This window comes from Hevea brasiliensis, chromosome 7, assembly GCF_030052815.1.
Source record: "Hevea brasiliensis isolate MT/VB/25A 57/8 chromosome 7, ASM3005281v1, whole genome shotgun sequence".
In the NCBI taxonomy this organism is placed as follows: domain Eukaryota; kingdom Viridiplantae; phylum Streptophyta; class Magnoliopsida; order Malpighiales; family Euphorbiaceae; genus Hevea; species Hevea brasiliensis.
In genome coordinates this window covers 84096954-84111773 of record NC_079499.1, presented here as the reverse complement: position 1 = coordinate 84111773, position 14820 = coordinate 84096954, and the positions used below count along the sequence as shown (strand labels likewise).

Genomic DNA, 14820 nt, shown 5'->3' with positions numbered 1-14820 from the left:
GAAGGACAGAGAGATTTCCCGGAAAGTAAAAGAGATGAAGCGTTCGGCACTACTTCAAACACCCGGCCATGAACCTGGAGAGATACGAGGGGAACCGCCCCGACCTTCGGGACCGCCGATCACAGAAGCTGTCCGATCTCCTCCTCAAAGGGAAGAGCCGGCTCCGCCTCCTCCAGTTGCTCCAAGCACAGAAGGGGGTCATTCTCGACCTTCTTCGAGGCCCTCTTCTCGTGGCGCTCAAGTCGTCGATCTCTGGAGAACAATCGAACTGTACGGGAGAACCCTGATTTTGTCAAAGTCTTGGGGTCTTCTATCTGCCTTCGGGAGGATCGGGACAGACTGTCTCCGGACAACCTTGATGATATCCTGACTCGATCCATGAGCCTGAATGTGGAGTGTCTGGTGAACCAGCACATAGTTCGGGAAAAGGCTCATCGCCTGGGTAAGGAGATCGAGAAGAAGAATCAGGAAGTGGCTTCTCTCCGATCCCAACTCCTATCCACTCAGGATTACATATCTCAAGTTGAGGGGCGGGCGAAGTTCTATGAAGACAAGCTGGCCGAACAGTCTCATGTTCTGGCTGAAAGGGATCGTGCTCTCGGGGAAGTCCAGGCGCTTCGGGCCAACGAAGCTTCTCAGGTCGCTCAACTTATCGAGGAGCTTAAGGCGAAAGACGAAGAAATGGTGACAGGAATAGCAGTTGCTTATGTGAATGCTCACCAGACCTCTTAGCCGAACCTGCGTTACCTGCAGGAGGACTTCTCTTGGATGGCTGACCTGGCTCCCGGGGACGAGGGTGAGGATAGTGAGAAGGAGGGAGAGGGTGAGCGAAATGTAGATCAGTCGAATAACTTGTGCAAATTCTGAAATGAAATGAAATGAAATGACTCTTTTGTTCAATGAATGGTTGTGATCGGAAAATTTATAAACACTTGATTGTCTGAGTATATTGAAATAACTGAAAGCGATTATTATCCTAAGTGTGAGAGATCGGAAAACACAACATGCATGAGATTGGTAAGGAACCAATGCTAAACGGAACTTAATTGAAAATTTGGCTTGAACATCTAAGATCGGGATCTTCATTAAACCGGATTGGAACCTTAGCTTGATTATTCCTAAACTTTTAAAAGGGAGGTCGACCATGAATACTGGCAGCAAGGCTCTAGTGTTAATTCAATTTCGTCTGACAAGAGAGATCGGGAATATAGTTAACTGGTCAGGATATTTGACAATTGGCTTGAGAGATCGGTGAATGATTGAGAGACCGGTAAGGCTTAGCATTGACTCAATTCTCTGTGAAGAGAGATTGGAACTGTGGTTAGATGGCAAGGAGAGACTTAGTGCTAGGGATCGGTTTCGAAGTTTATAGATTCTGGGGATCGGCCAAAATATGGTGTCGACAGCATACACACAAATTTGGTTCATTTAATTCACAAATTTATGTTGATTTCAAGTCCCTAACATGGAAAATAAGGGTTTTAAGTAGATAGGTGCACTAACCTTTAAGTGGCACTTCTTGGACTTGTATTCTCCTTAGAATTCCTACTTCTTATGGCTGCCTAGAGTTACCTTATGATGTGGGGATGACTTTTTGTGAAAGGATATTAGGATTTTAAGGTTGGTTTTTGGGAGATTTCAAGCTCAATTTGAGCAACAATGGAGGTTTGGCTAAGGATGGGTTTCGGCTGGTTTGGGAGGAAGGAGATGGCTGCTAGCTTTTGGTCTTTTTTTGGTCTTGTTTATCTCTTTTTATTAGTTAGTTAAATGGTTGTTCAATTGTGATTGGTTGTAGCTTTTAAATGACATCCTCATGATGTCATAAATGAGCCTTTTTTCTCATTTTCTTTTCTTTTCTTCACAACTCATTTTCAATTTAATTTTTAGTAATGTTTATTCATATTTTATGTCATAATAATTATTTACTCAACTGGACAAGTCGGCCAAAAATCACCTCTAAAGGCGAAATGACCAAAATGCCCTCCGTTTGGCTCAGCGGGTCAAAATTGTCTGTACCGATTGAAAAATTTTCCTAAATATTTTCTTGGCATTCTAATGCCATAGGAACCTCAATGACCCTTCTCTAGAGTCCCAAAAATTATTTTATGAATTTTCTCTCGGGTCTAGGGCTCCTAGTTGCAAGAACCGCAACTTCCTTCTGGGTTACCCATCGCTTGGGCACCAGCTCATTTAACTTGGTTGTATTTTATTTCTAAAATTTTTCCTAAATTTTTCTTATTAATATTTGAGTTAATTATGGTTCCTCACTTTAGTTTAAATATTTTTCCGGACGTTCTAGCTGTCCGGACCGACACCGGTCACCGGAACAGTAGAATGTACGGAGTTGCTACCGGGAGGGTGTTACAATTGCACCATTTCAATTCCATTAAAATTCATCAAGACCATCTTTAATTCATGGCTTCCAAAAATTAAGAGAGGTCCAAACATGCATATTTTGTTTAAATTTCTACAATTCTTAACTCATTTCATGGTCCTAACAAAGAATATAGAGAGAGAAGGAAGTGAATTAGCACTAACCTCTTGAAGCAAGATTCTAGGGTTCTAAAACTTCACTTTCTCCTTAATTCTTGGCAGCCAAACACCTTAGCAAGGTTGGGTGACAAGTTTTAGTGAAGAAATTTATGGATTTTGTGGTGAGAAATCAAGGATTAGCAAGGTTGATGGAAGAAATTTTAATGGAGGAGAGAGAGATGGGTTTCGACCAACTTGAATGGAGGTGGAAGAAGCTGAATTTTCTTTGGTTCTTGTCCCCTTTTTAATTGTTTTATGAGAGTTTGTTGAATGGTGATTGGCTAAGAGAATTTTTATAGCATCATCTTACCTCATGCCTATGTAATAAGTTGAATTAATTTCATTTTATGCTTATTTCTTTTCTTCTCTTTCTTTACTCATTTTTAATTAAATTTTCATCAATATTTATTCACATTTTATGTTATATAACTCACTTACTTAAATGGACAAGTTGGTCAAAAATCATCTCTGAAGGTGAAATGACCAAAATGCCCTTCGTTTTGCTTATTGAGGTAAAATATTTTATACCGATTGATTTAATTTTTCTTGTATTTTCTTAGTAATATATTGTCATCTAACCCTCAATAATTCTTCACTGGAGTCCCAAAAATTATTTCACAGGGTTTTCCCTCGGGTTTAGGGTCGGCAATTATCTTCACAGCCGCTTCCCGTTAGGGTTACCCATCGTTGTAACTCTGGCGCATTTAACCTTATTGCATTTCATTTCTAAAATTTTTCCGTGATTTTTCTTACCATTATTTAGGTTATTTATAACTCCTCACTCTAGTTTAAATATAGTTTCAAATATTCTGGCTGTCCGGACAAACATTAGTCACTGGAATAGTAGAATGTACGGACTATCTAAAGTGAGGGCGTTACATTTTCCATCAATCTCTCTTGTAAGTCTTCTTCAAATTTTCAACACCCAAATAATACCCAGTACCCATATTACCAAGAAATGGCTATTAGAGCCAAGAGTGGTTCAAAGAAAGCACAAAATCAAAAATAGGAATTGAAAGTGTACCAAATATGCATTGGATATGGACCAAAGTGGCATTGAATCGCACAAAGGAGAACCAAGGGCTGTTAGTGAGGTGATTTGCCGAGGGTGGGTGGCAAATGACGGCAAGAATGACTAGAGGAGAGCTGATGTTGATCTTGTCACAGTGGCAAGCGTAAGAAACACACAATGGGAGTGATGGCACACGGAAGAGAAAAGAAAGAGAGAGAAGAAAAGAAAGGAAAGTTTTTGGGTTTTATGAGTTTATAATGGTGAGTTTAAGCTTTGGGTATGAAGTTGAGAGAATTTGAAAGGGAATGGGAGAGAAGAAGGGATGCAGCAAATGAAATGATAATAAAGGTGAGAGAAAATGAGTTTCTCTTTAAGTGGGAAGGCATAATTACTTTAGCAAGGTAAAAAGTTAATTTGACTTTGATAGAAATTTTATGGGGATTAGAAAATTTCATAAAGATTGAATTTTATTTAAATTTAAATTCTCAGTAGAGCCAGTAGTGCTGTAACGCCATCACTTTAGGTAATCTATACATTCTACTATTCTAGTAATAAATGTCTATTCGGACAGTCAAAATATTTGAAACTATATTTAAACTAGAGTGAAAAGCTATAAATATTCTAAATAATGGCTAAGAAAAATTTAGGAGAAATTAAAGAAATGAAATGCAAAGAGGTTAAATGAGCCGAAGCTCTGGCAATGGGTAACCTTAACGGGAAGCGACTGTGAATACAGTTAGCGACCCCAGACTCGTGGGAAACCTATAAAATAATTATTTGGAACTTAAGTGGAGGATTACTGAGGTTTAGATGATAATAAAATGCCAAGAAAATACAAAAAAAAATTATGTCAATTGGTACAGACAATTATAACTCAGTGAACACAACGAAGGGTATTTTGGTCATTTCACCCTCAGAGTTAATTTTTGACCAACATCTCCATTTAAGCAAGTGAGAATTCTGTAATAAAATATGAATAAATATTGATAAAGATTTAATTATAAATGAGTAAAAGAAAGAAGAAAAGAAAAATAAAATAAAGTGAAATTAAATTCCAATTATTACATGTGCATGATGCAATAGTGATGCAATTAAAAAATTCTTAGCCAATCAAAATTAGACAAGCACAATTATAAGAGATAAAAGGAAATAAATAAAACCAAAATTAGCTTCATCTTCTACCTCCACTCACCTTGGCCGAAACCCTATTAGAGGGAACTCCTCCATTTTTGCTCATGCAAGCTTGAATTCCCATGCAAACACACCACAAATCCATAGACTTCAATACAAAAATTAGTAATTAAGCCTTGAAGAAGTGTTTGGCAGCTAAAAAAGTGAGAGAAAGTAAAGTTTAGACAAAGTCATAATTGGGGCAAGAAAGGTTAGTGCTTATTCCACTTAAATACAACTTATATAATCTTTTTTTTTTATTTTATTTTTTTTTACGTTTGTTTAATTAATTATTTAAGTTATTTAACGATTTAATTTATTTGATTTACATTAGCTATCATTTTTTTTATTGAAATAACTTTAAATAATTTTACTTATATTTAACATCATATATACTAAATCGTACTTAAAGTTACTGTAATATTCACGGGAACAATATATTTTAAAATAATTGTATTTTATTCTCTTTTAGGATGAAAAATATGATAATAATTTCATTACTAATCATGGTAAAATATTGAGAAAAAATAATAATAATAAAAATAGTAACCATAATCTGGCAGCAACAAGCGGGACAACTTAGCTTGTTCTGCATGATAAATGATTAAACAAAACACTATAGAAGTATCCATCAGCTACTTAAAAAATTTTTGACTGCACCAATCAGCTTTAGCTCAATGAGTAATGGAGGGGCTTTGGAATTTTAGAGTTCGAGAAAGCAAATGTACCAAAAAAAGAAAAAAAAATCATGACTGCCTCAGATTTTGCGAAGGACAATTTGTGCACCGAACTGAGGTTGAAGAGTAAGAGTAATACAAGGAGGATGTCTGTAGGTAGGAGAAAGCTAGCTCGAAGGAGAAGTGTTGCAAGATCATAGCTAGTGCTAGTTTAGCTTCCAACATAGCAAAGTTCTATCCGATGCATAACCGAGATCCCCAGCCAAAAAAAAAGAATGCCCATCAGAAAATCTTTATTTCATAGAAACGTGCTCCGATATAAGCTTCATCTTATATATAACTAGCTTAATGATCATTAGAAAAGTGCATCTAATATAAGATTATCTCATAATGATCATTAGATTAAAAAATAAAAAAAATCATGGCCGCCTCAGATTTTGCTAAGGACAATTTGCGCACCAAACTGAGGTTGAAGAGTAAGAGTAACACAAGGAGGATGTCTGTACGTAGGAGAAAGCTAGCTCGAAGGAGAAGTGTTGCAAGATCATAGCTAGTGCTAGTTTAGCTTCCAACATAGCAAAGTTCTATCCGATGCATATTCGAGATCCCCAACCAAACAAAAAGAATACCCATCAGAAAATCTTTATTTCATAGAAAGGCGCTCTGATATAAGCTTCATCTTATATATAGCTTGATGATCATTAGAAAAGTGCATCTAATATAAGATTATCTCATAATGATCATTAGATTAAAAAAAAAAAAAAATCATGGCTGCCTCAGATTTTGCTAAGGACAATTTGCGCACCAAACTGAGGTTGAAGAGTAAGAGCAACATAAGGAGCATGTCTGTAAGTAGGCGAAAGCTCGAAGGAGAAGTGTTGCAAGATCATAGCTAGTGCTAGTTTAGCTTCTAACATAGCGAAGTTCTGTCCAATGCATATTCGAGGTCCCCAACCAAAAGAAAAGAAGGGTTTTGTAAACCCATCAGAAAATCTTTCAGGGTTGAACTCCATTGCATTTTCTCCCCATAGTTCAGGATCCCTCTGGACAAGGTACAATGGGATCGTCAAGTTCACTCCTGCTGGAAGAGAGTATTCTCCTAGTTGGGTCTCTTTTGGTATAGATCTAACAACAGATGTTGGTGGGTACAGCCTGAGAACCTCAAACAGGATCATCCTCGCCTGAAAGTAAAATTATTTATCTTTGTCAACTGAATTTAAGAAATTAGATTGAAAATAGTTCTTGAAACACAAGCAAAACTTACAATCTTCATGCGGTTCAATTCATCAAATGTTGGTTTATTTTTTCCAACAAGGTCCAGAACCTCTTGCCTAGCCTTTTCTTGCCAATTTAAATGCATACTCAATACAATCATCGTCCAAGTAAGCAAATTAGCAGTGGTTTCATGACCAGCAAAGTAGAATAGTTTGCACTCTTCTATCACATCTTCTCTTGACATCCCCAAATTTGGGCTCTCTTGAGCCTCATTGAAATTAGACTTGAGTAGCAGATTTAGTAAATCATTTTGGTATTCATTTCCTGACAGTATGGCCTTCTCTCTAGTCTCTATTAAGCCTTGCAGTAAGGCTCGAACTTGTTGGTGGTTTTGCATCATTTTTTCTTTTAATTCTTTTAATTTTGAAGGCAATAACCTGGAGATATACAAAGACAAAACTTGATAAAAGGTTTGTTTTTAATGTATACTCATAGTTGAAGTTAAATTTTTTATGTCATTGGGCTAAAATCTAGTCGTTGGATTTCAATTCTAGTTCAAATCTTGACAATTTCATTCTTCGAAAATTTTTTAAAGTTTAAAAGAAAACGTAAAGAATACGGTCGAAATTTTATATTGAACTTGAAAGTTCCAAATTTGACGATTTTTGTAACAATTAAATTAAAAACTTTGAAAACAAAAGCCATTATTGAAGAAATAGAACGTTGAATCCTTATTGGAAAATTCTTGTAGAAATATAAATCCACCTTGACCATAGAGATTGGAGACTAAAAATCAACTTTGAATTCAAAGCTCATGGTTGAAGATCATAAGAACATGAATTATTAGATAGGAAAAACATGGTAATAAATTATAATATTTTATGTGGACATTGTAAATGTACCTTGACCATAGAGAATTGAAATTGAAAATCGATTGCTCAAGGAGTTTCCCTTGTTCCCTTTGGAGAGAGAAAATCAACCTTCCTTCTTCAAGATTGCTACCAAAAGCTGCTCTTGATATAATATCTCCAGTTAAGTTTTGAAACTCAGGCAAAACATCTAATTCACATGAGTTTGCTGAGCTTAGCAACTTGTCCCATTTCTCAACCATTTCTTCACAGCATACCATAAAAGATGGCAACATCCCCTAAAAAATATTGGCACAATTGCTAGTATTAATGAGTTTACTAGCAAGAACAATTTCCTCTGAATAACAATGAAACCAATTTTCATAAATCTGATATGCAAACTTTTGTGATTATCCCCTAAAAAATATTGGCACAATTGCTAGTATTAATGAGTTTACTAGCAAGAACAATTTCCTCTAAATAACAATGAAACCAATTTTCATAAATCTGATATGCAAACTTTTGTGATTATCTTACGTGCGTTCATAGAAAAATCGATCAATGCACTAAGCTAGGAAACCTTTTTTTTTTTTTATAAGCAAAAAATTAATGTAAATTAAAAGTTTAGGGAAAACTTAACATGGACATCACTGACTAAAATCAGACTGATAGGCCACCCGTTATACTCCACTTAGGTAATGGCATGCGAAGCGAAAAAAAATTCTAGGAAAAAGGTTCAGAGATATGCAATAAAACAACATCAATATGGCAGAAAAACTAACAACAAAACAAGAACTAATTACACAAACCTAATTAGGAAACATTAATTAACAATATATAATAAAGATGATAATGGTATATGATCACCTTCAACTTTTCCATGTGGAAGGCAGGATTGATTATTTTCCTATGCATTGCCCATTTGTCTCCATCAATATTTGAAAGGCCTTTTAAGAAAAACTTCATGGTTGGACTTACTTCTGGCTTTTGAAATTCAAATTTTCTTGTCATTATATCTTTTATTAATTTTGGATTCATAATCACCACACAAGGAACCGTTCCATGCCAAATAGCAATTGGCTTCTCTGCACCACATCAAAAATTCTGAATATTAAAACTAGGGTTGGTTTCGCACCCAGAAAAAAATTCTACAAGCATGAATTGAAAATACTTACTATATGTCATGGCGAGCTTTTGAAGCATAGGATTAAGGAGAGTGGCAATATCATGGGATAGTTCCATGGGCTTAGACCTAGCCTCAGAGGCTAACTTGTTCATCTCTTTAATGTTCCCAACAAGCAGTTTGTATGGTAGAACATGGATACCTTGCCTTTTCAGCTTCTTCTCTATCATTCTCGGTTTCCACCATATTGCCTGCAATAGTTTTAGACACCAAACTAGGATAGGAACACAAAGTAGCAAACTCAAAGCCAACAATGCCATAATTTCACCACCACCTTGATTAATTTCTCTGTAATGTATTCGTTTATTTGGTTTGCTTTAGTTCATGTATACCAGCTTTTTGGCTTTGTATGCGGTGTGGGAGTCAAAGTTGATATTGGTCGCTATCGTAAACCCCACGATCATGGTGTAAAGAAAATTTGCTCCTTTTTGCCGTCATTTATGTTAATTAATTAATTTTTTTTAATATATTAAAAATTTTTCAAAGAAAAATATCGTGTTATTTATAAGATATAGATAGAAGATCACCAATCTAGATTATGCTCATTATATACAAGGGAAAAAATGGGAAATAATTAATTAAATATGCAATCTTGAAGGAAGGAAAAAACAGAGTGAAGTAATTTCTCTTCGAAATTCGAACAAAAATTCGTCAATTCGCACTTTATAGCCAAAGGGGCAAACAAGATAACAAATTATTTGCTGATGTATTAAAAAAGAAAAATTATAAAAAATTATCATGTGATTTTATGATTTGATATTTAAGAGCTTGTGATTTATTTTTTTTTCTTTTATCAAAATGGTATCTTATTATAATTGATTATAGCAATTAAAGAGTCTAAACCTTTTATTTGAAAATTAAAATTTTATAAAAATTTAATTAAATAATTTCTTTTTTATCAATAACGTGAAAATTTTCAATTCTTTTTAATTTAAAAAATTAATTTAAAAGAACTACAAATCACACTAACTATATCCGCATCTAAATATACAAAAATGGTAAAAAAATATATTCCTTTAAAACAAATCTTTTGTAAGAAAAAAGCAATTATGATATAATCATGTATGAATTTTATTTTATTTTCATTAAAAAAAAATTAAATTCTTTCATTTTAAATATAAAAACTGTTAAAATAAATTAAATTCTAATAAAATTATAATAAAAAATGTAATAAATTAAATTAAATTCTTATAAAATCATAACCTTCAAACAGGTATATGATATGCACTTAGAAATTTTAAAGTTTGAAGGTTAAGCGAATTGTGAGGTAAGCAAACATTTAACTTCTTGTAAGGCAGAGAAGTATCTGCTAGATTAGTGCTTGCTAGTCAGAAATACTTTATTCGGAAGCGTCACTGGCTTGTCAATTAGTGGTTTTTCCTCATTTTCTTAATAATGATTGTAGACATAGTCACATACCAAACCAAGACACAAAGCTGCGTCTCTCAGACGCACAATGACTGAAGTTGAAAGGAGGAAAGAAGAAAGAAGGAAAGTCCATAGTGATTCAAGAAGCATTGTAACTTAACCATTACGTAAAAGAATAATCATCATAGAAGTTAAGTGAGCATGCAGATCAGGTACTTTGATACTGCTCAACCTAATTAGCAGTGCCTTAAGCTTCAAGGACCTTATGTCATGGCTTAAATAAACAACTAGTAAAATTTGACAATGTTAGTCCAAATGTTAGCACAAAAATCATGACATGACACTTATCAGGCGAACTATGAACACCATGTGAACTTTATACAAGTTTTCAATGGCCAACATGGACGAAATACATTCAATGGCCAACAATGTTCAATTAAGGTTAGGTCAAGTGATTCAAACATTGAGGGGCATTTACAGGGATTCTGGTTGCTCAAGAAACTCACTGATTCAACAAAAGAAATGCAGACATGAACAATGAATGTCAGCAGGGTAAGTTCACATGGCTCCAACTACGGCTAATTATCATTCGCGGTCACTCAATTTTATAAATATTTTCATAAAAGTCACTGAATTTTAAATTTTTTTTTTATAAAACTCATTGAAATATCAATTTGATTTCATAAAAGTCATTATAACAAAAAATTAAAGGTTTTCAAGTTAACATACTGATCTGTCAATTATTTTACAAATAAAATTACCTAACTATTAGTTGTTGATGAAGAAGAAATAAAAAAAAAAAAAAGAGAAATTTGACGACAAGCCAGTAACTAGATGCATTTTATGCATCTAATTTTTTTTATTAAGAAACTAATAAAATAATATAATTTTATTTGTAAAATAGTTAACAGATTAACAAGTTAACTTGAAAACCTTTAATTTCCGGTTACAGTAACTTTTATGAAATCAAATTGAAATTCAATGAATTTTACAGAAAAAAATAAAATTCAGTGACTTTTGTAAAAACACTCGAGTGACCACCTGCGATATTTACCCTTCCAAATGCATACAACAATGAAGTCCAATCCCAAATGTAGGGCATATTCATTATAACATCAGCAAAAGCTAACTTAAAAACAAAAAAAAAAAAAAACCTTGGCAGTTGCATATTTCATGACCATAAATTTACCTTCATTGAAATTAATACCCTTCATTAGACTTTGCACAAAATGCTATCACATTATCTTGCTAATTCAAAATACAGCAGTAAGAATAGGCTAAGATCGTCGCTTTCGATCATATTCCTCCTCATCTTCATCAGAGTCGCCACTCTCACGAAAACGCGGATTCTTCTCCTGTGACATCAAAGCAGCACAGAATTAAGCAACATAATGGAAATATACTTAAGAACTGGAGTAAGCAAAAAACACATAGGAAACTTTTGCTTCTCTAAAATCACCCATGCAATTCCCAAAATGAAATCAGCTGAAAAGCAGGTAGTAAAGGAGACATTCCCTTTTCCCAGTCCAAAACATAAATCCCTTGTACGATGGGCACAAATCAATAGTAAAAAATGGCTGTATGTGACACAGACTGTTAAGCATCTAAAAATTACCGGTCGGGAGTCAGGATCAGAGTTTCTCCTTGATTCATGATCTAGGGTTCTCCTCGAGGAATCATTTGTATGACGATCATCATCTCGGTGCCGCTTCCGGTGATAATCTGCTCTCCAAAAGAGGACCAAGTTAAAATCTTTATGACCAATCAAGAAAAATAAATTGTCAGCAAGGCAATTGAAAAAAATTTTCAGTTAGAAGTACTGAACTAAAAAAGATTGAAGAGATAGTATTTTCTAATAAAAGATACCCAAGGCAATTAAAAGTACTCAAAAACAGAAATACCTCTACCATGCCGATGATAACCTCCATGACCATGGCTTCCGCCATGCCTGCCATCTGCAAAAACAAAATGTCCAAAGATGTTAACACAGAAAAATTTTTGTACAACGTACTAACATACTGCCAGTTTTAGGCAAATATTAAGGCACTATTGAAAGCAGAATAACAAAACCAAAAAGCCAAAAATGACCAAACTTAAAGAACAGAATTCACAAGTAATGAAAACGTAATCTGGTACCCCAAAGATTTCCAAGTGACTTTATTGAGAGGGTTCAAAGGTATTTTTAAATGTAAAACTAATATTTCATAATGCAAATGAATTCTGTGATAACAGTATAAAAGGGCAGTAAAAGAATCCATTAAGCCAGTATTCAGTGTCCAATAATCAGCATGGAAACTCCAGCAAACAATTATTCATGATCAAGCAAACAACAAAGGTTTCCAACAGCGGTAAAACCCTACTTATTACACCATACCATAACCACCATGGCTAAACTTATCATCACAGCTCATGTTTCAGAAAGTTACTGATAGCCTGTATGTATTCTCATAGCTGGGTAAACCCTGAATTTTAGGGTTAAACCTTCACAAAAAAAAACATTATAGTGTATCCATTGGCATTCCATCATATTTCATTATAAATAACTTTATGATATTGTAGGCTTGAACAAAGTTTAAATTAAACCATAATTCTAGGCCTGGCATTAGCTAGGTTGGGCCATGCCATGCCAAGTTTATACAAAGAAAGCACAAAGAATATAACTGTAGAAGGCAATAACTTACTCCAGCCAACAGCAATGAAAATTATGAATTAAAATTGTGGCTGAAGAAAGAGAGATCCTCAAGACCTAACTTGCAACAACTTACAATAAGGTGTCATGACTGGAGGGAAAGAGCCCAATGAACCAGTTCCATAATCCACAAGCTGTCTCTGTTCCAGCTCTCGCTGAACCAATTTTCCATAACCACCTCTGCGTATATCATGTTAAGGAGACATAAAGGAGAGGTTGAATTTTTGTTTCCCAAGACCTGTCATTCTGGCTAACCATACTAAAATAAAATTCCACTTTTAAATCAATTAATTTCTTCACTGGCAGGAAATGAATGTTCCTTGCCTTCTCTCAAAGCAATCACAGTTTGTCTGGATAATTTAAAAGGAAGCTAGATGATCCAGTCAATAGAATCATGTAAAATTTGACGGAACAAAACCATTTGAAGACAGTCATAATGATAAGCTGTTTGCCACTTTGCCTGGATAGCTCGTATCACTTGCTAATCCAGTAGAGTTTCAGTTCCAAGTTTCAACAATAGGATAATCTTATTAAAAAGCTAGACCAAAGAGGGATTTCAAAACCATCTATTCTCGTGGAAAATAAGCACTTAGAATTTTTACCAGATAATAGTGAAAGAAAATAACATAAACATTAAAATAAAGCATCTAAAAATAAATACAATGAAAGGATATCAGGATCATAGTCAGTACGATATTCATCTCTAACCTGCAAAAAAGGGAGAAAAAAAAAAATAAGAGGACATACAAGGGTAAAAACTCTACTAAAAGATAGCACAGAAAGTTCACTTGTCCGCCACTTCGACCACGGCCCCATTGCCTTCCTTCTTGGAATCCCCAATCAAAATCAACACGAATTGGACGATCATCAAGAATTGTCCCACTGATATATTTAACTGCATCCTCAGTATCTTCTCTAGAGTAGTACCTGATAGTGATAGGCACATATACAAAGCACTGAATCACAAAAACTAGTCACAATCATCAACTATTGCAATTATAATGTTCAAACACAAGACTCACAGGACAAAGCAAAACCCACAAGGGGTTTTCGTGTTCTTATCTAATCCCATAATTATCTTTTTAATTTCTCCAGCTCTAGAAAAAAGCTCGTACACCTGCTCTTCTGTAGTGTAGAAGGACATGTTCCCAATGTAAACAGTAGTTGAGGTCTGAAGTGCACGTTCAAATTCTTCTTGCGTTCCAGAAAACCTCCTATCCCGATATGCAGAGAGTTTGGATGGATCCTGACATCAATCGATTGAAGTGCAAAGGCATAAATAAGTCAAAAAAAAAAAAAAGAAAATGAAAATGAAATTGAAAATCAAACATCGACTAGTTAGGGCTTCAAAGTAGCCATTACTTTGAAGAGGGAAGCCATCACTGTCCGTTGTAAGAAAAAAAAATCTGGCACAGAAGTTTGTGTTTCTGCAACAGAAAATCACTGCTTAGTCACTAAAATCAAGACTCTAATACGGGCGAAGAAAAACCCAGTACAAAGCCGAGCACTGTCATGAACGAAAATTGGGGAAATTAACCCTTGAGAGAGCATATTGGCAGAAATAGCAGGGCAGATCATCCGACCGAGCCGAGCCGAGATAATCAAATAAACAAATTGGTATAAATATCAAACCGAACCCAAACAATATGCGAAGAATAACTGAACCAAACTGAAAATTTAGGTTCCGTTCAGTTTGTTCGGGTTGGGCCAGTAATGGGCCTGATTTGTTAGTCCCTAAAAAGACAGGCAGCAAACCTGAATTAGAGAAGAAATACTCTTAACACTACAACCCAACAACAAAGGTCGATTGTTCAACAGTACAAATATGCAACAAAAAAAAAATTTCGCAAAAAATTAATGGTATAGTCCATTAAAAAAGCTTTGGAAATAGATAATATCAAAATATTACTCCAACATATTTTCAACAGTTATTCTTCAGCAATCAAACTGCTCAAACTCAGTTTAAAAATTATTAAATTTAAGCTCAACTTATTTCAAGTTTATTTTTAATATTAACGAGCCCAATTCAAAATCTGACTCATTTATTAGCTCATTTACAACACTTAATCATTAATATTTAGAAAAGAAAAAGTTTGCAACATCATAAATAAAATAAAATAAAATAG

At 34.5% G+C, this 14820-nt stretch overlaps 2 protein-coding genes across 3 annotated transcripts; both read right to left on the bottom strand.

Moving 5' to 3' along the window:
• Positions 1-6010: 6010 nt before the first annotated feature.
• On the bottom strand, positions 6011-9321 carry LOC110663796 (cytochrome P450 CYP72A616). Its single transcript, XM_058150118.1, has 5 exons — positions 8630-9321; positions 8322-8539; positions 7509-7753; positions 6656-7043; positions 6011-6572 (listed from the first exon to the last, which is right to left on the bottom strand). Exons 1-5 carry the CDS (start codon positions 8895-8897, stop codon positions 6168-6170), a joined length of 1524 nt encoding a protein of 507 aa, XP_058006101.1. The 5' UTR covers positions 8898-9321; the 3' UTR covers positions 6011-6167.
• A 1853-nt stretch (positions 9322-11174) lies between these two features.
• LOC110663801 (nuclear cap-binding protein subunit 2) lies at positions 11175-14311 on the bottom strand. Of its 2 annotated transcripts, XM_021823214.2 has the most exons (9): positions 14232-14311; positions 14057-14121; positions 13717-13940; positions 13483-13621; positions 13369-13402; positions 12771-12878; positions 11907-11960; positions 11621-11727; positions 11175-11360 (listed from the first exon to the last, which is right to left on the bottom strand). In XM_021823214.2, exons 2-9 carry the CDS (start codon positions 14072-14074, stop codon positions 11283-11285), a joined length of 762 nt encoding a protein of 253 aa, XP_021678906.2. In that variant the 5' UTR covers positions 14075-14121; positions 14232-14311; the 3' UTR covers positions 11175-11282. The 2 variants fall into 2 exon arrangements, with proteins under 2 accessions (XP_021678906.2, XP_058006100.1); XM_058150117.1 differs by lacking the exon at positions 14232-14311 and having other exon boundaries at positions 14057-14225.
• Between the last annotated feature and the right edge of the window lie 509 nt (positions 14312-14820).